The sequence below is a fragment of the Meriones unguiculatus genome, chromosome 17 (assembly GCF_030254825.1).
Source record: "Meriones unguiculatus strain TT.TT164.6M chromosome 17, Bangor_MerUng_6.1, whole genome shotgun sequence".
Classification (NCBI taxonomy): domain Eukaryota; kingdom Metazoa; phylum Chordata; class Mammalia; order Rodentia; family Muridae; genus Meriones; species Meriones unguiculatus.
The window spans coordinates 26,514,043-26,539,959 of NC_083364.1; the positions used below are offsets into that span (position 1 = coordinate 26,514,043).

Below are 25,917 nucleotides of genomic sequence, written 5' to 3' on the forward strand. Positions count from 1 at the left end.
ACAGAATGTAAAAAAAATGGATGATGTGCATTGCTTGCTGTAAATTAATTTGCATTTATGAAGGATGAAATATATGTAGCAAAAAAGAAAAAGAAAAACAGCAGAGTCTAGTCTGTCTACTACGTAACCATGGGTATAAAATGATGCTATGTGATTTAACAGAAGACTCAGTAAGCAAACAGCATTCCAGTAATTCCACAAATAAAGATTAAAACATCTTACAAACTATCACTAACTTAAAAAAAAAACCCTATTTGGGATATAGCTATTAAAACAGCTCCCTGAGAAATCAATGAACCAAGCACAATATTAAAAAATTAGCACTCAATTGTTGAATCATTTTGCAAGGAAGAGAAAAGAACTTGTTTTCCTCCAACTCTAAATAACTCAAACACCACATATAGAACTGACCCAATGTTCACAAATTTACTTCCAACTTGTCAATTTGCATTGAAACATAACAGAAGAACAATAAAACAATCACTGCATAACATGAAGGCTCTGGTTTAAATGTTATAGTACCCTGTTTTGTTTTGTTTTGTTTTGTTAAGCCACCAGCATGGTTGTGCACATAATTTTGTAGCATTTACTGATGCCTTGGTCCCAAAGGGTTGAGCTCAGCTAACCAATTCCAACCAGTTTAGCCTTCTGCATGGAGGTAACTTTTGCATTTGAAACTAATAAAGGAAAAACAAAAGGGGGAGAGAGGAGGGGCATGCTGGTGCCACTCTCTGCAGCTGGCTGCCCATGCATTTGGTATGTTCACTGTCTTCAGGTGCAGCCAATCACGGAGTGCTCTCGGCTTCCTCCTGGTTGTTTCATACCACCAACAAGTTCAAAGGAATCCCTACACTGTTTAACTTACGCTAAAACTTGTACGCTAAAACTTGTGACCTGGCTCCTTTTGAACTCATATAAGCAGAATAAAATCACTAAAGTGACACTTCAGCCAAAAAGCCTCTAAATTTTAAAAAAACAAAACAAAACACTAAAGTGATGTTTTTCTTTTGTTTTAGGTGATTGTAATGACTTAATAAGCTAGTATTTCGCTTATTTTGAAAAGTGAATAATATACACTGCATTGTGGAGTAATGGGATAGCAAATAACCTCGGTTTTAAAAAATCTGACTTTGGATAACTTTAATCTCCAGAATGATTCACAAGAACTAGACAGCCAACAGAATGAGATATTTATAGACGCATGGTGCATTAAACATTCTCAGTGGTTCTAATATTATTCATCAACTCTTCAACTGTTGAGAGATGAGTGGTTTAAACTTTACAGTAAGTACTTAGAAACAAGTAAAAAATAAAATGGTATTGAAGGAAACCATATAAGCTTAAGATACTCTACAGAGAGCCTGTTTTACATTTTCAGGATGAGGATCTGTTCAATATAACAGCCCAAACTGCAAAATCATAATTCTTAACTTTTCAAAAACAAAAGTATTACAGTTTTTTTTAATGTGGCACAATCATTTCCAAACAGATTCTGTTACATTAAAATGTATGTGGAAACATGCACACAATGTTTTAAAAACTCTGCAACACATCCAAGTATTTATAAAATTAATCTGCTTTAAAATGTCCTCGATCCTGACAGAGTTTGAGCATCTACCTCAGACTTTAAGGTGGAAAAATCAGACTTAGCCTCCCCGGTTCAGATACTTAATAACGAATGGCAAAGAAGCATTAGTTAATAGGATAAAAACTAAGTTAGGACACGTGGGGTGGGGGAGCAAGAATATAGGTCCCCAATTTAAAGTCCACAATGAACTTTAAACAATCATTCTTTCATAGCAAATCACTGGGGAAACCCAACCCCCACAAAGTGTGTTACTCCTTCATTAACAATAGCTAACTATCGACTTAACCGCGACATTGTTTATTCCCCAACGTTTCTCTAAAGCAACAATAACAACAAAGTGCTGGGAGCCAAGCCCAGCGCCTCAGTTATTACAGTCTGGCTTCTCCCTGCATCCAATACAAACATGCTACTTCTTTAGAATACTATGCAAAAAAAAAAAAACAAAACCTACTTATTTACTGAACGATTTTATAATTCATCCCTAAACTATGCAAAAAAAAAAAAAGTAATTAATCGCATGGTTTAGTTAAGCAATTCAGCTGACACAGTAAATATTTACTCTTAACATCTCACAGGAAGTTTGCTATTGTACTGGGAGGTGGTGGGGAGTGAAAGGCAATTTATGATAAACAACTTAATCGGTCACAGCCAACTGAATCCACCTAGTGTTCTCCATCCCGACCCCTAATTAGGCATCAGTTTGCAAGCACAAAAAACACCTTATATAATGAAAGTAAAATAACTAAAACAAAACAAAAAAAAACAAACAATAACTTTCTAAGCTATATACCTCCACTAACGAAACCAACAAAAGCCCCTTTAAAAGACGTGTGTTTTTTTTTTTAAATTAAACTGACCATATATATATGTATTTTTTTATTTTTCTTTTTTTTTTTTGGTTATACGTATGAAAGTCCAATCGCGCGGGGGGGGGGAGGGGGAGAGAAAAAAAAGAAACTAGGCAAAATATATTTACCTTAGCTTTTTAGAGACTGAGTAATCAACTTCCATGATTTTCCCATGCAATTCCACTTTACCTTTAAAACAGAAATTTAAAGCACTCAGAACCTCCCCGAGTCAGAGGCGCGGGGGTCTAGGAGGAGCACGCACGCCGCTCCACGCTCGGGCTCCGCCTTCTGGAGCCTTCAAGGGGTCCTCCACCCGGCCGCAGCTGGGCGAACTTAGCGCCAAGAGTGATGAAAAGTGGGCGCCACGGGTGGCGGGGCGAGGTGGGGAGGGGCGCGAGCCCGGCTTCCCGACCCCAGGTAGAGCCGTGGGTGGCATTACCGGAAAAACACATTTTCTAAAGAGCGGCGCCAATTTGAAAAGATGAGCTCATTTGAAACTCAAGCCGCGGGGCTGGCGCGCCTCGCTCTCTCGGCCGCCCCCCCCCCGGCACCCCCAGCCCGTCCCTCCCGGGGACCCCCGAGGCTCCCGGGCGCTCGCCCCCCACCCCGCCGGCGGTCCCGGGGAGCCGCGCAGGAGCAACCCCCGGGCTCCGAGGCTGCCCGCTCCGGGGCGGACACCCCCCTCCCCCAGGGCTCGCCCGCCCTCCCCGCCGCTACAGGTCCCCGAGGTAGGGGTCCCCCCGCGGGGTCCGGGGGTCGCGGGCCCCGGGGAGCGTGGCCCGCGGCGCGCGTGTGCGGGGCGCGAGCTGGGGACGCGCGCGCGGGCCAGGGTGTCGCGCTCCGGCTCCCGTCCGGGCTCCGGCGCGCTCGCGGGGCCCCCCGGTCGCCTCTTTCCCGGTTCTCAGCCCGGGCCCCCACCGAGTTGAGACAGGGCACCTCGTAAAAAGGTGCTTCTGGCCGAGCAGGAGGCGGGGAGACGGGAGGCGGGAAGCCCCCAGCCCCGAGTTCTTCTTAATAAAATCGGACAAAAAAATCAGGGAAAAATAGGAGCGCTTCCGAGAGCAGCGAGAGAGAGAGAGGGAACTGAGCTTCGGCAAAGCGACCGAGGAAGATGTGCGGTCCCGCGGGGGCCGGGGCGGGGGGGGGAACCCCGGGACCTCGAAGGCTTCAGTAGGGGAAGTCGAGGAGCTGCCGAAAGTGGGGGGCCGGGACAGAAGGGGGTCTCGGGAGGCGTGCGGGGCTTGGGAGACGAGAGAGAACGAGAGAGGTCTCTGGCACGAGGCGCGGGGAGAAGGAAGGGCTGGTCAGGGGGGAGAGGGGATGCTGGATTTGGGGGGGTCCCCCGGCCAGGAGGGGTTCACCAGAAGAGTCAAGGAGAAGGGAAACGGGGGGGGTCTGTGCGGAGGTGGGGGCGGGGGAGCTCCGGGGAGCAGGGGCGCTCCCGGAGAGCCGGCCAGGCTGGGGACCCTCGGAGGGGCGCGGGGGTCGGCCCGGGGGTCTGGGGTTGGGCCCCGCGGTGGGGGCAGGGCAGGGCGAGCCGGCCACCCCGGAGCCGGCCCGGCCGCGGGAGTTCGCGGGGGGCCGGTGCGTGGAAGTGAGCGCGCGGGCTGGGGAGCCGCGGCGGGCGCGGCCCGCGGGGCTCGGCCCTCCCGGCCGCCTGCGTCCCGAGCCGGCGAGGCGCGGCGAGGCGCGGCGCGGGTGCTCACCCGAGAGGGTCTCGATGGCGCGGATGGCCCAGTTCTGGTCGGGGTAGTCCACGAAGGCGTAGCCGGACTTGAGGAGGACCTGTCCCGCCAGGGGAAGCTTCCTGTCCCCGAAGAGCCTCCGGAGGTCGTCGGCGGTGACGGCCGGGCTCAGGTTGCCGATGTACAGCTTGTTCATCCTCCGCGTCTTCCCGAGAGCCCGCGGCTCCCCCGGCCCGGCACCCGGCGCTCCCGCCGCCTCCGCCGCCCTCCTCTCTCCTCCTGCGCCCGCCCCCGCCCCCACCCTCGCCCTCAGCCTGGCTCCCCCCACCGCGGCCGGCCCGGCCCGCCCGGGGGCAGAGGCGGAGGCGGGGACTCGGCTCGGCTGCCTCCTCGGGGCAGAGTCCGGGGCGGCCGGCCGGGCGCGCGGACAAAGCGCTCGCTCTGCCCGCGGGGGCCGGGGCGGTGGCGGCGGCCGACGCACCCCGCGCGCCTGGGACTGGGACCGGCGTGTGCACCGCCGAGAGGGTTGAGCCCTGCCCGTCCCGCGCCCCACCGCGCCGCGCGCTCCGAAGGCTCGGCGCTCCCGGCGGGCGGAAGCGGGCGGCGGGACCCGGAGCGGCCGAGCGGGGCGGCGCGCGCGCGCGTGTGCAAGGTGGACCCGGCCCGGGCTCGTCTCGGGGGGACCCCGGTGAGGTGCACCCCCGAGGGGGGGCGGGGGGCGCACGCCGCGGCCGACAACTCTCCAGGCGTGCCCCGAGCCGTGCGCGGCTCTGAGGACTCGCCGCCAGCCGGGCTCTCGGAGGAGGGGGCGCCGGCGCATGCGGTCACCGTCCCGGGCCCCTCCCCTAGACTGGCGATCCGAGCAAAGTTGCCGGGGCACCGGGCCTCGGTTTCCCCGCTTGGGGGGGGGCGGGGAAGGAGCCAGACCGGAGCCCGGCGGTGGCTGGGGGCGCTGGAGGAGTCGACGCCAGGCTGAGCGGCCGGTTTCAGTCCCGGCTGGGCAGGAGGGGGAGACTTGTCCTTCGACATGCAAGGACGATGGGTGAGAGAGAGGGGTCCTAGACCCTCTCCCAGGAGGGAGGCGGACGGGTTGCTGGGTGGCGAGCTAAGTCACGTGGCCCCGTGGGAACTCGTGGAGATGTAGGGCTACAGACCAGGAAATTGCAGGGATCCTGAGGTGAGGTGACTCTGGACTTGTCTGAGTGGTGACCTGGAAAGTGTGTGTTGGGTTTGGAGGGTGTTCGTGGTGGGAGGCGTGCCTGGGTGGAGATGTCGCCACGGGCCATAGGGTAGAAGGCCTGTCTACGCCACACACCCGGTAAGTCCCAAAGTGTGGCAACGTCTCCGAGCCTAATTCTTACCCATAAAGAAAACAAAGCAACCAAGCAACCACCCCTTGTGAGAATGGCAAGTAATGTGTGACACACTGCAGGTTTACTTCTGTTTCTTTGCCCAGGGAACCTAGAAGCCTAAACCTTTTGTGGGGGGGTGGGGGAGCGGGTGGGGGTGCTGTCCTCAGTCACTTGTCTTGAGAAGGAAATAACGACGTCTTTAGTTTTGTTGGAGCTAAACGGGCCCCATAACGTTTGGCACGCTCTCCTCTAGATATTTACTGACATTTCAATTCCAGCTTTCGTCAAACAGTCACACATTTTCCTCTCTGGATCTTACTGCTCCTGGAACGGGGAGCAGGGCTGACAGATAAACCGACGAGAGACGCTTCCCAGCTAAAATGTGGAAGGAAACCGCAAACGAAAACAACTTGGGTGTGCACAGATCCCCGCAGACTGGGAGCCAAGCGTCTTCAGACGGCCTTCACAAGCGCTCCTAATTAGGGCGGCCGCCTTTGTGCAAAAGGTTGTGTTTGCCCATCTACAGGAAGTCATAGTCGCCCGCTACAGAAGACGAGGATCTGTCACCAGTTGGTGGTCCCCCTCTTTGAAAGGTTGCTCTTAGGTTGCTTCACGTTTTCAAAAAGTTAAGTGCTTGTTACAGAACCATGGCCGGCTTGCCTAGCGGCCTACGCCGTACCAGCCCTGTCTTAGCATGGGTGGCTTCTGGTAGGGCCTGTCTCCACCGTGGGTAGGATTACTTTCAAACTCCTTTCTGGGAAGTAGCTGCTCGTGCTTCAGAAAGGAAACACTTGGTTAGTAAACATGAAGGACGCTTTTCTCTGAACCTCTGTCTTCTTGACTTTTCTTGATGCTGTGACAAAATAGTGGAGAAAAAGCAGCTGAAGGGAGGAAGGGCTTGTTTTGGCTCACAGTTTGAGGATACAGTCTGTCTAGGTCATATGGCAGTCGCAGTCAGGACACAGAGCTGACTGCTGGTGTTCAGTTGGCTTTCCTTTTTATGTTGTCTAGGACCCCTGGCCATGAAATGGTGCCGTCTATATTTATAGTGGGTCTTCCCGCCTAAAACTAGCCACTCACAGGCATGTCCTGACACTTGGTGACTCAAAAATCTCATCAAATTGACAAGATTAAGTATCACAAGATTTCACCCCAGTTTTGCTTTCATCTCATAATAATAATAATAAAATACATTTATTCCAATTCTAAAAGCCCCTGTAGTCTTCAAGATTCCTGACACTGTTTAAAAGTCCGGGGCCTTTCTAAAGACGCAGGATGATCACTTAACTGAGAGCCACTACAAGGTTAATAAGCAAGCTGCCCGTTTCCCATATACAATGACACAGTCAAGATTCCCATTCCAAAGAAAGAAGGGCCACAGCAAGGAAAAAGGAAATCTGCCTAAAACAGAAGCAAAATGCCGCAGGGCAAGCAAGCTTCTACACCCACCAGCTGACTGGAACTCCTAAGGAATCATCTGGGCTCAGCAGGGCTTGGGCGGCCCTGCTCCTCCAGCGCTGCCACCTGCGGCAAATGGAGCCTCTCTCTGGGGCCAGCTTCACTTGACATGTGCAGCTTCCCTCCCTGGCTTTCCCATGCCTTTACCGCCTCCAATGTTCTCAAGTCTCCACTGCGCCTCAGGCTTCATCTTGCCAGAGCTCCACAAAATGGCCTCCCAGAGGCCCCCTGCATGGACTCCAACCCTGCCACGCATGGTCTAGCCTCGCTGACTCTCTGGAGCTATGGTTTTACACTCTGTGGCGCCTCCCCTCTAAACTTGAATGCTTACAAAACTAGTATGTGTGTGAGGATGGCAGGTTCTGGGATCAAGATGGAGCCTGCCGCCACAGTTCCCTCTTGGATCTCGGTTCCATTGGCCTTCGTGTCCTGATCCTGGAGAAACGCTTTTTTCCAAGGAGGTTTTGTTTTGTTTTGTTTTGTTTTGTTTTGTTTTGTTTTGTTTTGTTTGAGTAAAGAACTCCCTCAGTAGCATTCTCTCCTTTCAGATAAGTTTGTGTTTTGGAGACCTTGAGCGTTGGGATCTTCCCCTAGAGTACCCGTCCTGTTCCAGCACAGAAATCCAAGCTTCTAATGATGGCAGTGGTTCCTCAGCCACGGCCGCTTTCAAGTCTGCCCTGTCTATTTGCACTCTTTCCCTCATCAAACTTTACGGTTTTCCTCTTTTTGCTTCCTCTAACTGTAGACCTGCACAAGAGCAGCAAACGGCAGCCGTGCTTCAGTTTAGGGGCTATCCTGTCATGAAATTCCCTCCACCAAACACGTTAGTCAAAGTACTTTTGGATGCAGCCTCACCCACGTTCTCGGGACACAGTCAAGAGTGTTGGTAATAGAGCATGAATGGCCCCTGGCCCAAATCCTGACAGTTCTTGTCTCCTTGGAAGCCTCAGGAGCGGGGCCTCCACTGCCCGCATTTGGCCTTCTAGTTTCCCAAACTCCCACCGTAATGGCCTGTTGATGTCTACGGCATTCTAGGGCAAAGTTCTCCTATCGGCCAATTAATTCAAAGTCTCAAAAACCGTAGAGTCGGGATAATAACAGCAGCGGCCACACCACTGAGCTCCAGTTTTCTCCACTAGTCACTTTTCTTGTTGCTGGAATAAGACACCGGCAAACACGGCCGAAGGACAGGTTTGTTTCTCCTCACGTCTTAAAAGCGCCGTCCCTCACGGCAGAGAAGGCACGGCGGCTGGGGGGTGAAGGAGCTGCCCCCATTCTGTCTGCAGTCGGGAAGCAGAGAAGTAAATGCTGATACTCACCCTACTCCTCCTTCTGTACCTCAGGACGGCAGCCACAGAGAATGGTGCCACTCGAATCGAGGATGGCTCTTCCCTCCTGAAGCCACAGACGTGCCCAAATCCCATCATGTTGACGTGGGGCCAACCATCACTGCTACTCTGCAACCGCCACAGTTCTTCCAGGCAATAGCTTCTCTCTGGTAGGAAAGGGGCTGGAGAACCTTTGCAGACAGCTGGGGCAACCTCCAAGGGAAACCAGAAACCTAGAGGTCCTCGCTCCTGCCTGACAAAACTCACTCCTAGCTGTTTCTCTCGATTTTCCCCCTATCAGCTTTCCCTAGAGAGCCAAAATGGTTGCCACTTGGAGTTCCTGAGTGATCTTACAAACCTAGCAAACCATGATGAGAGTTTTGGATCAGAAGTTTGGGGGCATTCTTAAAGTATTCACATTTCTTTCTAAGGCCGATGTTCGCCTTTCCCCCAAGCATTTCAGAAGCAGTAGAGAACCTCACAGCTTCCTGTTGCTCTCTGTGGCAGAGTAGCAATAAGGTGGCCCAGGCAATGTTTCCTAATCCCACTTTGCAAGTGGGATTGCTGAAGCCCAGGGAAGTTCATCGGCACACGCCTCACAGTCCACAAAGGACCAAGTCTTCATCCTGGGTTTTCACTACAAAGATATTTCTGCATCTGGCCAGAGGTACGTTTTGATGGAATTAGGCCAGTGTTATAACTTTTTGAAGTGACAAAAGCACGGGGGGGGGCTATCATACTAGAGGGTAATACTGTGTTTAGATGATGTGAGAAGCTAGAAGAGAGAGCCAAAGCCAGCATGGCAGTAACCAGTAACGCTGAGAGTGTCACCAGCATCTGTGTGTGCTGTGGTGTTTGGTAGTGTCCCTTAGACACCTTCTGTGGAGTTGATGCAGAGGAAATTGTCTCACCATAGTTGAATTACTTCACCTTGCTCTAGTCGGATTCCTCATTTGGGAAATAACTCAGCCATTTCCTCACAGTAAACTCCACTCCCCCTGCACACGGTTTCCCAAAGCCCGTGCCTTCTCAGGACTCTGCCCCTTTGCACGTTCTGTTCCATTTCCCTGGAATAACCTGCCCTCGAATGTTGCTGTTCCCTTTCCCCAGAATAACCTGCCCTCGGACATGCTGTTCCCTGTCCTGGAATGCATTTCTTCCTCCGTAGCCTCCTTCCTCCTCCCATCTTGGCACCAGGATATGTTCTTCACTTCACACAGATAAGAAATATCCTGGCTAGTAGTCATAGTTGCATGCTGTTGTAAATATGCTAAAAAAGCACCCACTAAAGTGTGTGCATGTGTGTGTGTGTGTGTGTGTGTACTGGGAATTGATCCCAGGCAGATGTTCTACTCCTGACCAATAGGGTGAGAATTCTGTCTCCGTTTTTAAAACTTAATCAAGGTGCTATGGAGATGACTCGGTAGGCAAAGGTGTTTGCTCCAAGGCTGAGGACCCACGTTTAATCCCCAGAACACACATGGCGGAGGGAGAGGACCAAGCTGTCTTTAACCTTCACCTGCACGCCACAGCGTGACATGCAAACATCCATACAAATATTACAATCTTTTCAGTTACATGAGGGAAAGTCTTCCCATTATACATTGTCTGGAGAGGAATGAGACTTTTGTCTTTTGCCCCTTTGATCCTCAAGCCAGTGTGAAGCCTAAGCCAAGTATTATTGCTGAGCGGTCATCTGAAGCCTCAGACTGAATGCAGGCATATTCATGTGGCGGGACTTTCTTTTCTCCCGGTGTTGAACTCGTGCTCATTTTACGCGGCAATAAGAATACACACTAATTCAGCATTTTCCTGACCTGATGGGTTTATGGTCAGTGGGGGAAGCACACGTGCACACGGACATACTATGGCTTTTCAGATGTAACGCTTTATTGGCAAACAGATGTCATTCAACCTAGGCTTGCTGGAGCCATCATGGAAAAATGGATGCTGGAAATGGGGTTTGAAGGATAAGTAGTCTGTCTTCGGGTTACTGTTGCTGTGATGAAACCCTGTGACCAAAAGCAAGTTGGGGACAGGTTTATTCCATTTATCTTCCATATCTCAGTCATCAAAGGAAGTCAGGACAGAAACCCCAGTGGGGCAGGAACCTGGAGGCAGGAGCTGATGTAGAGACTGTTGAGGAGTGCCGCTTACTGGCTTGCTCCCCATGGTTTGCTCAGCCTGCTTTCTTACAGTGCCCAGGACCACAAGCCCAGAGATGGAACCACCCACAATGGGCTGGGCCCTCCTTCATTAATCACTAATTAAGAAAATGTCCTACAGCCTGAGCTTATGGAGGCATTTTCCCAGTTTCTCAAAGGAAGGTCTCTCCTTTTGGGTAATGAGCTCGCAGCAAGTTAACATAAGCTAGCCAGCACAGTAGGGGTTTACTTGGCTAAGAAAGAGCATGTCTTGGTGGATTGAAAGAACATGGGCCCCATAGGCCCATAGGGAGTGACACTATTAGGAGGTGTGGCCCTGTTTGAGGAACTGTGTAACAGGGGCTGGGCTTTGAGGTTTCATATGCTCAAACCAGGTCCAATGTTGTGTTTTCTTTTCCTGCTGCGTGGAGGTTGTAGAACGCTCAGCTCCCTCTCCAGCACTATGTCTGCCTGCATGTTCCCCGTGTTTCCTGCCATAAAGACAAGGGACTAAATCTCTGAAACTGTAAACCAGCTCCAATTAAATGTTTTCTTTTCTAGGTGTTGCCATGGTCATGGTGTCTCTTCACAACAATAGAACCCTAACTAAGACAATATTGTAGAAAAAAAGAATAGCATGTAAGGGGCTGGAGAGATGGTTCAGTAGTTAAGAGCACTGGTTGCTCTTCCATAGGACCCTGGTTCAATTCCCTGCACCCACATGGCAGCTCACAACTGTCTAAAACTCTGGTTCCAGATGATCTGATGCCAACTTCTGGATCTTGCAGGCACTGCATACACATGCTACACAGACACGCATGCAGGCAAAACATCCATGCACTTAAGATATAAATAAAGAGAATAGCTTGTAAGGCTAGGGAGCCTCTCAACACTCACCTCCACATCTGAAATCAACCACAGTGTTGACTGAGAAGCACAAACAAGAAGGAGAGAAGAGAAATAACAGAAACCAAAGTTCCCAGAACCGAAGGCAAGTTCTCCAGGCTGACGGGCATGCAAAAAGGTCAGTAATGACTTATCCAGACAAAGGCACCTCACTGCGAAACTTAGAAGTAAAGCGTGTTGGTGGGGTAAACAGTGTACAAAGGATTTGGAAAGAGAATGGCAGTGTTTTGTGGTTTTGTTTGTTTGTTTGTTTGTTTCTAAAAAGAAACTGGAGGGCAATGGGGCAGTGTCTGCACAGCAGAGGAGGAGATTATCTTAATCTGACATTTCAAATTTGGGCCAATCGTGCAAAGTCATGTAGAGATTCAGGTAGGACCCACCGAGTGAAAACCACTGAGAGGCGAGTACCAACCACACTGAAAGAAGGTGGATTTGGGAAACGGGAGCTCTAATACAGAGAATTCTGATAGACACCTGCAAAGCCATCATGCAGCCAGCAGAAAGCAACGGGCACAAACTGGAAGTAGTCAGAACCAGGCTGAAAAGGACACCCCCCCCAACCCCAACCCCAGGGGAAATAAAAGGAACTCATTATTCATACACATAGTAAGAGTTCCTGATAAAATGACAGACGTGGAGCATTGGAGGGGAAGTAATCAGAGGCATATGGAAAACAAGACAAATGGAAAAATCATGACCATTCAAGCCAGGAGCCTTGGCTGTAGGCTCAATCTTGAAATGTTTGTACAGTCACAACACAAGCATTGGTACATTATACAAGCAGCCACAGAGAACTCAACAGAACAACCAGGAAAGCAAAACTAGTAGAAAAATAAACAAAGCCCATGAACGGACTAATTCACAGAAGGCAGAATGCGAACAAGCTCATGTGCCAGTGATTGAGAAAATTAAAACCACTCCCAACCAGTGAACTGACAAACGTTTTTAAATTCTGAGGAGACGGGCGTTGGAGGTGTGGAGCGTCAGGGCGACCACTGCTGTCCTGAGTGACTGATGGCCACCCTGACCCAGTAGAGCTGACGGTGGCAGCTCAGTGCTGCCTGGCTTGGTCCAGGTGGCTGTTAGCTCTCTCCAGACTCCGGACTGGACTGTTCTTCCATCCCACACCTCCTGATCCCTCGATTTTATTTCACTGGAAAGATACAGAAGACCTCAGCATATCTGCTCAGCCTGAGTGCGGACAGCCTGCCTCCTCCATCACCACAGACCATTGTCCACGATCCGGAAGATAGGTAGGCAGGCAAGAGACAAGCAACTCAGAATCTGGACCGGCAATCAACCTTGGTGAGGTAGTGCAGAGAACAGGGGCCGGAATTTCCAAGTGTATGTGTTTGTCTCAGTGAAATGGTGCCATTGCCTGGGTCTGCCTTCTTTCTGCAGGCCTCTGAGAGGCTGATGCCGCAAGGCCCGGGCACGTGGCAGGGACTGGTTGTCACAATTTTTAAGTAAAATTACCAATCTTATTGTAAAAGTAATGATAAGGTTTGGTGGCAAATACGTGGATATTTATCTTTTAAAAAGATCTTTCCCTAACAAAAATTTTACTACAAGGTAGAGAAAGCTTTCCAAGCTTGATTTTGCATCATTCTCATTAGGGATAACTTTGAAGATACAGATTTCTGGGCTGGCAAGATGGATCAATGGGTAAAGGCACTGTGGACAACTGATGACCTGCGTTCTAGCCTCAGAACCTACATGGCACAAGAAGAGCACAGACTCTGACTCCTACAGGTGTTCTCTGGACGCCACATGTGCTTTTGGGAGGGCATGCTCTGGTACCCTCCCAAAACATCATTTTAAAGAATTTGCATTTTCCAATACCTATCACTGCAATTTGAAAAATTAAAAATAGCTATTTTTTCGTACAACATATTCTGATTAAGGTTCCCCTCTCCCGACTTCTCCCAGATGCCCACCCACCCACGCCCACACCCTTTCTTTCTCTCTCTCATTAGAATACAAACTGGCATGATAATAATAAAATAAAAACAAGGACACGAAAAGGAGAGCCAGTGAAAAAGCACAAGAGACACACACAGACTGTGAGACACAAAACCATAAAAACAATATCAGAAACCATAATATATAAGCAAAAGATCTAGAGATTAGTAGAAAAAAATAACTCCAGACATACTATCAAGTTCATTTTGTGTTGTCCAGCTATATGGGCCTTGCTCTGAAGTATAGCTTGTATACCCAGTGAAACGCCACTGGAAAAAAACTGAAGTTTCTTCTGTGAGTGGTTATCAATTGGAGATAGGGGTGTGGTCTTATTCTACTTCCCCTCTCAGCTCTGAGACCCCCATCTGGCTCAGAACTGTGCTGCCGCAGTCTCTGTAATTCGTGTGTGCGTTGACTAGTCCGGCTGTGTTTAGAAGACACCGTTTCCTTGGTGTCCTTCATCTTCTCTGGCAGTTGCAATCTTTCTGCCTCCTCTTCCACAGAGTTCACTGAGCCTTGGGAGGGGGAAGGATAGGATGGAGACGTCCCATTTAGGCCAGAGTGTTTTAAGGTCTCTCATTTCCCTGTGCATTGCCCAGTCGAGAGCCTCTGCATTTGTTGCCATCTACTGCAGAAGGAAGCTTCTCTGACGATGGCTGAGCAAGGCACCAGTCCTATGACTAGAGCAGAAGGTCTCTAGGAGTCACTTTATTGCTCCATTTCTTTAGCAGAGCTGCACCATAACCATGGCCTATCTCGCCTCAGGTTCTTGGCCACCCAGTCAGGCATGAGTCCCATATTATGGGATGGGTTGTCATTCCAATTAGAGAGTGGTTGGTTACTGCCATAAATTTGGTGCCACTGTTGCTCAGTACATCCTGCAGGCAGATCACCGTTGTAGGTCTCAGGGTTTATAGCTGGGTTGCTGTTTACCTTTGGGAGTTTGCAGCGTATGTTCCAGTACCAGCCGGCAGGGCTGAGGGCTCTGGATAGGCACCAGCTTGACTTCTTTCTGTTCAGTGAGTTACATAGGTGTTGTGTTTAGCACAGAGCTTTACCATCAATTTGTGGAGAACCGTGGCAATAACCTGACTTTGGGGCCACTTTGACCAACAACTCAGTTCAGTGCAACCCATTGTCATCACTGGGGATTTCACTTACTGGCAAGAGATGTCTAGTTGGGGCTTTGTCATACACACACACAAATGAGGGGGGTATCTCAGTGGTTAAGAGTATTTCCCGCTCTTGAAATGGACCCAGATTCTGTCCCCAGCACCTTGTGGTGGCTCCCAACCATCCTTAACTCCAGTTCCAGGGACTCAGTACCCTCTTCTGACCTCTGTAAAACACTGCACACATGGGGTACACATTCATTCATTCAGGAAAAGCACACATATACATAAATTATTTTTTGTTTGAGGCAGGGTCTCTCTGTGTAGCCTTGGCTCTCCTAGACTCACTTTTCAGACTAGGCTGGCCTCAAACTCACAGAGATCTGCCTTCCTCTGCCTCCCTGAGTGCTGGGATCACAGGCATCCACCACTGTGCCTCGTTAGTTATTTTTAATTATAAAAAAAAAAAAAAGTTGGGATGGGTTGATGGTAAGGCTAGATTTGGGAAGAGTTAGGCAGAAGGATGGGGATGGATTATGGTAAATACATGGCATACACACATGAAATTCTCAAAAAATTAATACACAAAGAACTCAAATAAACCATGAAATAAACATTAACACTAAAATCTAGCTTTTTCAGATTTTACTGATGGGGTCAATGACATTTTTTTGTGGCAAAAGAAAATTCAAGTCAGTGTTTGCATTTTTTGCATTTGGGTGTCTCTGTTCTTTAGTTTGCATAATTTCTGGCACTTTTTTTTTTTCTTTCTGTGTTGACGTTCTTAATGTGTGCAAGATATTTCTGTGGCGAGTGCTCTCAAAGTGGATTTACCTGACGTTTTCCCCTGGGGAGATTTAGGTTAAACACTCACAGGACCACCACAGAGATGACAGTTTGTCGGTAAGGTTTGCCTTGTATCAGGGGGACATAGTGCTGATTTGTCTGGTGGTAAAATGATATGGCCATGTAAATCAGATTTCCCTGTTATAAAGGTACTAAGTACTTTGAAACCATGAGGATACTTTTTACCTTTAAAATTCAACCTAGAAGTTTCACTGTTTGTTGTCCTATTATTGATTCTTTTGTGTCTTTTTCCCTTCTGGTGTTAGGACCTCCCACATTTTAGGCAAGCCCTCTCCTGAGCCATAGCCTCATCACTATTGTTGATTCTTCATTGGATTAATCATTATGGTTATATTAATTTAGTGTTACAATACATAGAAGTATTCATCTATCTACGAAAAAGAAGTATGTCGTTGGGGTTGGAGAGATGGCTCTGTGATTAACTGTGCATACTGCTCTTAAGAGTGAGGTGGCTAGGTCAAATAAGAGTATATACGTGTTTTAAATGTACACTGTGAAAGCACCCTTCATCAATATAAAAGAGGTAGGGAGGACAGTTCACCCGGAAACGCGCTTGCCTGTAGGCATAAAGAGCCAGGTATGATCCCAGCACTAACGTTTTAAAAACCAGGCCTGGTGGCACACCCTCGTGATCATGCTCCTGGGAGGGGGAGACAGATTCCTAGGGCAAACTGGCCGGGCAGAATAGTGTCATTGGTGAGCCCCAGGTACCAGTGAGAGACCTTGTCTCAAATCACAAGGTGGTGGGCTGGGCATGGTGACCACACACCTTTCACCCCAGGATGCAGGCAAATCTGGGAGTTTGGAGTCAGCCCAGTCTACACGGTAAATACCGGCCCAGCAAGGGCTACAGAGTGAGCTCCTGTCACACAACAACAAACAAACATCCCACGGTGGTGGCTCCTGAAGAACCACACCTAAGGCTGACCTCTAACCTCTACACACAAACATGAACCCACAGAGGGTTATACCTATTTGCATTCCACCAGTTATAAAAGCGTACCTAGTTCCCAACTATTGCCAACGAAGTATGTGGCAACTCTTAATTTTTGCCAATCTTATTGATGAGAAATTGTATCTTGGTGTTGTTTTAATTTGTAATTCTCTTATCATGGGGGAGGGGCTCCTTCCTGTGTATAAAAGTATAGCATCTCTATGTTTTCTGTTCCTGTCTGATGACCATTCGTATATTGAGTTTCCTTTCCATTTTGTGGACTTTTGAAATATTGGGCATATAAGCCTTTTGTCATTTTTTTTTCCCCAGATTTTGTCTTTTGACTCTATCATGTTCTCTCCTATGGAAAAAAAAAATCACTTTATGGACTCCAGCTTGTGTCTCTTAGTTCCGTTTGGTTCTAAAGTTACTATTAAGCACTTTCTTCTGTGCCCACATTAAAAGGAAATTCACTCATTTTCTAACTAAGAGTAGGTATGTTATGTTTCATTTTGTTTTGAGACAAATCACGGTCTCACCGTGTCAGCCTAGAACTTACCATGTACCCAACGTGACCTCAAATTGCTGATCGGCTCACCTCAGCCTCTCAAGTGCTGTGATTCCAGAAGTGTGGGCTGGATCGTGGAATCTGGTCTGATCTTTTGCAATAAAACCTCCCTAGGAGAGTCAAAGTGGTGACAAGAACCCCAGTCCCCATTCTTCTGCTTACTTCGTTAGCCTTTTCTTTTTTTGAGGGGGTTGATTTTTTTTTTTTTTTTCAAGACAAGGTTTCCGTGTAGCCCTGGCTGTCCTGGACTCACTTTGTAGACCAGGCTGGCCTGGAACTCACAGAGATCCACCTGCCTCTGCCTCCCTGAGTGCTGGGATTACAGGCATGCACCACCACAGCTAACCTTATTAGCCTTTTCTTAGTTGGATTATTGTTAAATTTTTCCCACTTGGTTTACAAGAATCTACTGAAGATAAAGTGACCAAGTCTGTGCTCCGCATTGAGCATAGCCCTAAGAGATTGACCAAGCAGGAACTCACTTTTATTATTGCTATTTACAAATCTTGACCGGGGAGGAGGGTGAACTCTGAAGGAAACTTACCCCAAGACAAAAAAAAAAAAAAACTATGTCCAAACTGTGACCTAGGGTGGACCAAAGCTCACCCTTTAACTGCCACTCCATACTGCCTCTCAGGGTAGGGATTTCCAGTGTAATTCCCAGATCCAGTTATCTAAGAAGAAATGATTCTATTTACAATCTGTTCCTAACCTCTTTCCCTCAGGGGATGACTCGTTAAGCATGTGATGGCTGCTCGTGCCTGTGCTACTCAGACCCCCACCTTCAGAAGCAAACTCAAGGAGTGGATCCTTTAGCAGCTCTGGCAGACTCCAAGTAACTACGATGCCCACCGCCCCATGCTGCCCTGGAGGGCTGCTCTCTAGGCTGGCACGGAAAAGCCAAGGATTTGTGTCACACGTGACTCTAGCAGCTGGCTCACAGACCATGCGGAGTAAATAGGTAGTGAGGCCAAGTGTGTCCCTCAGCTCGAGCCACATAACAAGGGGGAGCAGGGGGAATTGGAGTGTTGGTTGAGCTTTGACTCATGGAAAGGAATGACCAATCTTCCCTTCATGGAAGTTCTAGACTTAAACTATGAGCAATTTTATAGCATCATGGATCAGACTTCTTTGTGTTGAGTCTTGGAGAATGACTCAAGGAGAATGTTCCAAGGTCAGGATGGCAGAAATGCCAAGCTCCTGTTGGTCAACAAGCGCCTTAGTCTGCTTTATATTGACATGATGAAAGTCCTGACCAAAAGCAACTGTAGTGCCGTCATGATGGGGCTCTGAGCAGGAACTAAAGCCGAGGCCACGAAGGAGAGCTGCTTACTGGCTTGCTCCTCGTGGCTTTCTCAGCCTGCCCTCTTTTCTTTTTGTCTTGTTTGTCTTGAGACAGGGTTTCTCTGTGTAGCCTTGGCTGTCCTGGATCTCATTTTGTAGACTGGGCTGGACTCTAATTCACAGAGTCCCACCTGTCTCTTCCTCCCAAGTGCTGGGATTAAAGGGGTGCACCACAACTCCCTGTCTTTCCGCCTGCTTTCTTATATACGCCGGGACCACCCACAGCGGCCTGGTCCATTCCATATCAATCCTTAATCATGAAAATGCCCCCGCTAAGTTATCTAAAGGTCCTTCTGATGAAGGCAGTTTCTCAATGACATTCTCCATTCCTGAATGACTCTAGCTTGTGTCAAGTTGATAAAACAAACAAACAAACAAACAAAAACCTACCCAGCACAGTAAATTTCTATTCTGGTTCAGTGGACTTTAAATACAACATGCACTCACTGCCCACAGACCACCAGAATTTGGACTTTATGCAAGGCCTCCCTCTAGGCTTCCCTGACACTCTGATACTGTTCCTCACCACCTCCCTGTATTGTATTGTTCCTGTAGTACATGAAAAAATAAAGAGAAGTGCCACGTCAATTTCAGAAGGCCTAAGATTGAGTTCCAGTTCCGTAATGTTCAGAACTACCCGTGTAACCTTAGAAAACATGTTTATCCCCTGAGCTTTCCATCTTGAAAAAGAACTGCTGTCAAGTACCTGGAACCAGGCCTGGCCCTCATGTCAGCACCTGGTTTGGGCCTGGCCCTCAGGTCAGGACCTGGTTAAAGCCTGGTCCTCATGTCAGCACCTGGTTCAGGCCTTGTCCTCATGTCAACACCTGGGTTAGGCCTTGTCCTCATGTCAGCACCTGGTTCAGGCCTGGTCCCCGTGTCAGCACCTGGTTCAGGCCTGGCCCTCAGTCAGCACCTGGTTCAGGCCTGGTCCTCATGTCAGCACCTGGTTCAGGCCTGGCCCTCAGGTCAGCACCTGGTTCAGGCCTGGCCCCCATGTCAGCACCTGATTCAGGCCTGGCCCCCATGTCAGCACCTGGTTCAGGCCTGGCCCTCAGGTCAGCACCTGATTCAGGCCTGGCCCTCAGGTCAGCACCTGATTCAGGCCTGGCCCCCATGTCAGCACCTGGTTCAGGCCTGGCCCTCAGGTCAGCACCTGGTTCAGGCCTGGCCCCCATGTCAGCACCTGATTCAGGCCTGGCCCCCATGTCAGCACCTGGTTCAGGCCTGGCCCTCAGGTCAGCACCTGATTCAGGCCTGGCCCTCAGGTCAGCACCTGATTCAGGCCTGGCCCCCATGTCAGCACCTGGTTCAGGCCTGGCCCTCATGTCAACATCTGGTAGAGCAGATGTTTTTCTCTTGAGGCGGCCTTGATGTGGAGCACTGTAGCATTACCACAATGAAAGCGGCAAATACAGCAGATATTAGGAAAAAGAGAGAGAGAGAAAGAAAGAAGAAAAGAAAGGAAGGAAGGAAGGAAGGAAGGAAGGAAGGAAGGAAGAGAAAGAAAGAAAGAAAGATGTTGCCATGTTGCCAGGTGTGGCGTGGCACTCGCAGAGGCAGAGGCAGAGGCATGCGGGTGTTTGTGAGTTAGAGGCCAACAGTCTGGTCTCCAAAGCAAGTCCAGGACAACCAAGGCTGTACAGAGAAACTCTGTCTGGGAAAAACAGAGAGAGAGAGACAGAGGTGTTAGGGATTTTAGCATTCCCCTGGCCAAGGGAGATCCTAAAAGTCACGAGAGTTGGCCCATCTGGTGCCCATACTGCATCCTGAAGCTGCCCGTGGCTAGAAACTGGTTAATGAGAGGCAAACTTTACACGAAGTTGAACCTCAATCGGTGTACTTCTAGTTCTGGATCTTCATGACTATTGAAAGCTAAAGCCATCTGTGAGGCCTTCGAGCCCACTAGCTGGCCTCATGAATGAAGAATGTAGATCCAAGCAGATAAAGCGTGGTGTGGATCTGGGGTAGAGCCGAGGGGAAGGGCATCTTTTTGGTCTTCAGCGTTTCCGTCAGCTGGGTCCTCGGAGTGTTGCCCTCCCCAGGTCCCAAGCGTCAGGCCCTCCCCAGTCGCTTATCTGTGCATATGCAACATTTGTGACTCCCAGAACCGACAAGATTCTCATTGTGCCCCAGCCCATTGTGTAATAAGACTATCTGTGACTCAGATCAGAGTCATTAGACCTGGAAATGCCAAGAACTTGAGCTACACACACCCAGCAGAGTGTGGCTAAAATGCAGTCGTCACCATGCTTTGGTTTTTGTTGAATGGACACATGATACTTTGGAATCACTTGTGCCAGGCCCAAAGGAAGTGCTCGGTAATCCTGGCCAGATTAGTGCTGAATGGGGTTTAACCGCTTTAACCCCTAAGGTAAGAAGGCGATAGATAGAGAGGGGAGATTTTCAGACACAGAAATCTACCTCCGGAGCCTAGTGTGGTGACACACACCTGTCATCCCCGGACGGCAGGAGGGTCAGGAGACTGCACGAGCCTATCTCAACACAAAACCCATAAAAGCCAGCTTGTACCAAGTGCCTTGGTGCGCACTTGGAATCCAAGCACCAGGGAGAGTGGAGGGGAGAATCGGCGGGGAGAATGGGCCTGGGCTACATTAAGGAGGAGGAGTGGAGTACAGTGGTGAGGTGCTTGCCTCTCGCGCAAAGCACACGCAGGCCCCTGCGGAGTCTCTGGTAACTTTAAATCTAGGAGCTCAGCATTATCAGGGCTTTCTGGAGAAAGTGAGACACCGGCCCTGGAGGCAGTACCAGCAGCTCTTCCTGGTTTCCGAGCGGGAGGAAGCATGGCCGAAAGGACGGCTGTGTTCTTCCACTGACTCACTCAACGAGCAATGCTCAGAGAAATCGCTGTTGATGAAACTGCCCTGTTTATCGACACTTAAGTTGATGATGTTGTCCTAATGATTCAAGATCAGTGATATATCTGGATTCGTGGTTTTGAGATTTTCTCTATTTTTATTTTTTATTTTTTTGACACAGGGTCTCAGGTAGCCCAGGCTGACCCAAAACTCTCACTGTGTTGCTGTGGATGACTTTGGATTTATCCCCCTGATCCCCACTGCTCCCACCCCACCGCCAGTTTCTGGGGTTATAGGCATGTGCTGTCATACCCTACCAGAGAGTTAAGTCTTTAAACATCACCTTCCTTCCTTAGGTGCTTTTCACAGAGCCTGACTACCCAAGTCCAGGCCCTGGGAGCCACGTGATGGAAGGAGAGATGGCAGGGCATCACCCTCTGACCTCCACTTGCATAGGTAAGTGTATACAGGCACACAATAAATAAAACTTCATTCTAAAAATGTTAAATCACTCTCCTTTATGTGAAAAAAAGGATTTCTAGAACCCACACCAGAAGTGATCTGAGAAGCTGCTGATTTGATTGTCCAGATGAAAAGCCGGTAAGTACTTACAGCAAAATTAGAAATATCCTTGCCGGTTTGCCACTATTCAGATAGACTCTCTAGGGGCTGCTCTCCCATAGGACCCGGGTTCAGTTCCCACACCCGCATGGCTGCCCACACCTGTCTGTAACTCCAGTTCCTCACACACACACACACATGCACACACACATACCGACGCACATAAAGTCAGGACATTTTTAAAGACGGCTCAGTAGTAAAAGGGCCTGCCAGGCAAAGCTGGCGGCCTGGGTTGAATCCGCAGAGCCCATAGGGTGGAAGCTGAGAACTCCCTAGGGTCGTCCTCCGGCCCTGACACAGGTGCCTGGCATGTCGATGGCCATTCCTGTTTTTCCTCCCTGCAGTTTTCTAAGTCAGGGTCTCATTTACCTCAAGCTGGGAGCCAGCTTGTTCCACAGTGAGGCTGACTTTGAACCCCCAATCTGAGCCTACTGCTTCCAGGTAAGTGCCGTCGTGCCCAGCTGTCGTCTTAAAAACACCTGAGGGCTCTCTCCAGGTCTAGGCACAAACCTCACCCTCCGCCAGCTAAAGCGCTCTCGAAGGAGATGCGCTGGGCTCCGGCTGGTCGACCTGCCATAGCCAGGCCCAGCGGCCCTCCCTGCTGATCCAGTCTGAGCAGAGCTCACTTCCGCAGACTCACAGAGCATGTGGTAACTGTACTTTGTGACTCAGTGTGGATTCTTTCTAAAGGCTTGTTTAGAAAGCCTTTTCACTTTTTAAAATATTTGGGCAAGTTGTTTTTGTTTTTTTTTTCTTCATCTGATAACACGTCACTAAATAATGACTCATTTGTAACCTCAGTGCTCCACACCCGACTCTGTTTAAACTGTCTGGTACGCCTCGGAAAAGGGAGGTGCAGGTGAGTGAGTGCTGTGTCTCCAAGGCTCTGATTGTTCTTCGGGCTGGCCATTCTGCCATCTTTTTTTTTTTTTTTTCAATATCGAACTTTTTGAAGATTTATTTATTTTTTATGTCTATGAGTGCTCTATCTGCATGTATACCCGCATGCCAGGAGAGGGCATCAGATCCCAGTATAGATGGTTGTGAGCCACCACGTGACTGCTGGGAATCGAACCTCTGGAAGAGCAGACAGTGCTCATAGTCGCCGAGCCATTTCTCCAGGCCAAGTTCTGCCGTCCTAAAGCAGCAGCGAGGAAGGTTTTTCCTGTCATGGTTTCTGTTGCTATGAAGGGACACCATGGCCCCTGCAAGTCTTACAAAAGAAAGCATTTCATTGGGGCTGGCTCACAGTTCAGAGGTTTAGTCCATTATCGTTACTGTGGGGAGCATGGAGGCACACAGGCAGACATGGTTCTGGAGGGGGACCCTGGAGGTCCACATCTGGATCTGCAGGCAGCAAGAAGAGAAAGGGGGAGACGCTGGCCTGGCTTGAGCGTCTGAGACCTCAAAGCCCATCCACAGTGACACACTTCCTCCAACAACACCACACCTACTCCAACAGGGCCACGCCTCTAAATAGTGCCACTACCAATGAATGGGGTCACCTCCCCTCTCACCTTCTTTTTAGTTTTTGTGTTTCTTTTCTTTCTTTTTTGTTTCTTTGTTTTGTTTTGTTTTGTTTTGTTTTTGTTTTTTTGAGACAAGGTCTTATTCTGTAGCCTAGGCTGGACTAGAACTCACCATGTAGGTCACGGCAGTCCTGCCTCACCTCCCTAAGTGCTGGGGTTTCAGGAGTGAGCTGCTGCACCAGCAGGTTTTGTTTTTTCAGTGGCTCTTGGAATGGGACTCAGGGCTTTGAGCATGACAGAAGTGGCTGCCACCGCCCTCCATCCTCAGACCTTGGAACTGTGAACCATCCAACTTAGTAACTCCTAGATACACTTGTCAGAAGCCAAAGGGACATAGAATAGCGTCAAAGTTGGTGATAACAGACCCAAGCAGGCTCCCTAAGGTACATCATTAACTGAACGAAACACAGCATTGCTTGAAAAATAGCAAACCATCCTGGGTAGCTCACTGGATACCAATAAACCCAGCACAGGCAGGAAAACGGAGAGTTCCAGGCAAGTGAGAGCTGCCTCAGAATAACCAAGGAATGAGGCTGTAGCTTGGTAGTAGAGCCCTTTTCTAGTATGCAAGAGGCCCTGGGTTCCATACCCAGTCCTGCAAAAATAATATTAATAACCATAACAAATAAAATCGGTTTAAAAACAAAGAAGAATATAAAACCTAGATCCTAATTCCTATCAGCTTTCATAGTGAACTTGAAATTGGGCCGTTTCCTTTCATCTGAATCTCAGCCACTTTTGAAGAATGCTGGCTCTTGAATGGGTGTGGTGCTGGTTAGGTTTTTTTGTTGTTTATTTTGTTGTTCTTGGTAGTGGTTATGTTTCATTTTATTTGTCAACTTGATACAAGCTTTAGGAACAGGGAACGTCACTGAGGAATTGTAAAAGCATCTTCTATTTGGGCAAATTATAATTGTCATCTTGTAGGCTTACTCCTAAATAAGCTCACCCTTTCTTGTTCTTTCTGAACTCTGGCTGGCTGGTTCAACTCAGCTGTTCTGGCTCAGACTCCTCTCCAAACTGACTGATTCAATCTGGCTTCTTGACTTCTGACTGAATTGCTCTGCTTTGCCTCACACTAACTTTAGTAATATCTGCTGAGCTTCTGGCTCCTTCTCATTCTCTGGCTTGTTCCGTCTTCACCTGTGTCTAGCTTGTTCTCTCTACAACCTGTCTCTAAAAAAACCCTTTCTATAAAAAACTGCTTCTGAACTCCATGAACTGAGCTGCCAGGAACTCAACTCCACTGCACTGCCTCTCAAGTGACTCCCAACCCACTAGCTGAACTGAAATCTCCAACCTCCTGCCTCTCCCCGTGCTCTCTTAAACAGCCTCTTTCTTGCGATGTTCTCATGAGCGCTGTCATTTCCTATTCTGTCAAATATATCTCTGACTCATCACTTTGTCTCTCCCTCAATTAGACGTCACTGTTTGGAATGAAAGGTGTGTACCAGGGGTGTGTCTGCATTCCAGCCAGATACACAGACCTAGGTCTTTGGATGTGATTCCTTGCCGGAGCAGCCATGTTGCTGGATTAAAATGCCTCTAAGAGGAATTGCCTCAGACTGGCCAGCAGGCAAGTTTGTGGGAGCACTTTCTTGATTAGTGATTACTGTGGGAGGGCCCAGCCCAGGGATAAACTTCCAATAGGGAATGATCAAAAGAATGAGGAAAAGAAAGAAAGGAAGGAAGGAAGGAAAAAGACAAATTCTAAGTGACTCGAGACATAATTCTGATCCTTCTTAGTCACCTTTATACCTTATCATGCTCTGTGAACATGGAGGGGTGTGAATGAGGTCGCTGGACACTGGGAACAGGCAGCTTCGGGAAGGCCAGGGCTGGGAGGTATTGGACAGCTTGACCCAGAATCATCCTTGAGAGAGTCAGCAGCGCCCCCAGCATGGACCACCCTGAGGATGGGGTCCCCTTTGCATGCTCCCATCCCAGTGTCTTTCTTCCCACACCTGTGACACTTCAAAGTGTGACCTCATTCTTGGAGGGTCACATCTCTGCTCTTTTGCTTACAGCAGAAGGCACTTTCTCCTGAAGCCATGCCCTTGCCCATTGTCTCTTAGGTCTAACCCCTAACATCTTCTTTTTTAGCTTTTCATTGGTTCTTCGTGAATGTCACATCATAGGCTCAATGCCACTTACCTTCCTCTTCCCTGTCACCCTCCCCCACAGCAGAGAAAAACAGTCTCATCACGGAAGCTGTAACGTGTCACAGTGTGCCCCACAGTGTACCCTTGTGTCCACACTTCTTTGCTTTCAAATGTTCATTGTATGAGTCATCGGTCTGGTATGAGGAAGGACTCTGGCTTCTGCTACTCTATCAACACTGGAACCTCGCTGGGACTCCTCCTGTGCATCCTATTGCTGCCCTGTGTCATGGAGATCCTGTAGCTTTGGGTCTGGGGGACCAGCCCCTTTACGCGCTCCAGCAGTTCATGGATGGGGTAGATGTTGGGGTGAGCCAATTCAAAGCCGTGGATCTGGACCTACGAGGTACGTGAGACGGTCAGCCTGCCGGCTATCCCGAATCCACACCGCCCACCGCCGGGGCGAGCTCTCCTGCCCTTCCCCCGCTGGTCCAGCCAATGCCACATCCAGCAAGGGGCAGAGCCAGCTCTCTGCTCTCATGCCCTTGGGGCTGGCTCGCCCTTACTCACACCATCAAGGCCAGCTCTGCTGTGCTGCCCAGTCCTGAGTGGTGCTGGGATCAGGCATGAGCAGCCACATGTATGAGCACACCACACTGTTGTCTGAAAATTAATTTTATCCCAGTTAATAAGATTAGATTATCTTGCACATCTCAGAATGCCCTCGTATCTTTTAACTTAACATTTTAAAAT

General features: G+C 49.1%; 1 protein-coding gene and 1 long non-coding RNA gene across 6 annotated transcripts in view; one reads left to right on the forward strand and one right to left on the reverse strand.

Moving 5' to 3' along the window:
* Igf2bp2 (insulin like growth factor 2 mRNA binding protein 2) overlaps positions 1 to 4,665 on the reverse strand; it is a 102,153-nt gene extending 97,488 nt beyond the window's left edge. Inside the window, exons 1-2 of the mRNA XM_021658075.2 lie at positions 4,143 to 4,665; positions 2,565 to 2,625 (exon numbers count right to left, since the gene is read on the reverse strand). Of these exons, the coding sequence (XP_021513750.1) occupies positions 2,565 to 2,625; positions 4,143 to 4,317 (236 nt within the window). The 5' untranslated portion in view covers positions 4,318 to 4,665. The remainder of the gene's footprint in view (positions 1 to 2,564; positions 2,626 to 4,142) is intronic.
* Positions 4,666 to 4,692: 27 nt separating this feature from the next.
* On the forward strand, positions 4,693 to 18,272 carry LOC132648502 (uncharacterized). 5 transcript variants are annotated; one of them, XR_009586894.1, is made up of 4 exons: positions 4,693 to 4,809; positions 5,752 to 8,122; positions 8,275 to 11,427; positions 17,478 to 18,272. It is a non-coding gene; the product is annotated as an uncharacterized LOC132648502 (long non-coding RNA). The 5 variants fall into 5 exon arrangements; XR_009586892.1 differs by lacking the exon at positions 4,693 to 4,809 and having other exon boundaries at positions 4,828 to 8,122; positions 8,275 to 8,926; positions 10,965 to 11,427; XR_009586895.1 differs by lacking the exons at positions 4,693 to 4,809; positions 17,478 to 18,272 and adding an exon at positions 12,926 to 13,233 and having other exon boundaries at positions 4,817 to 8,122.
* The last annotated feature ends 7,645 nt before the right edge of the window (positions 18,273 to 25,917 follow it).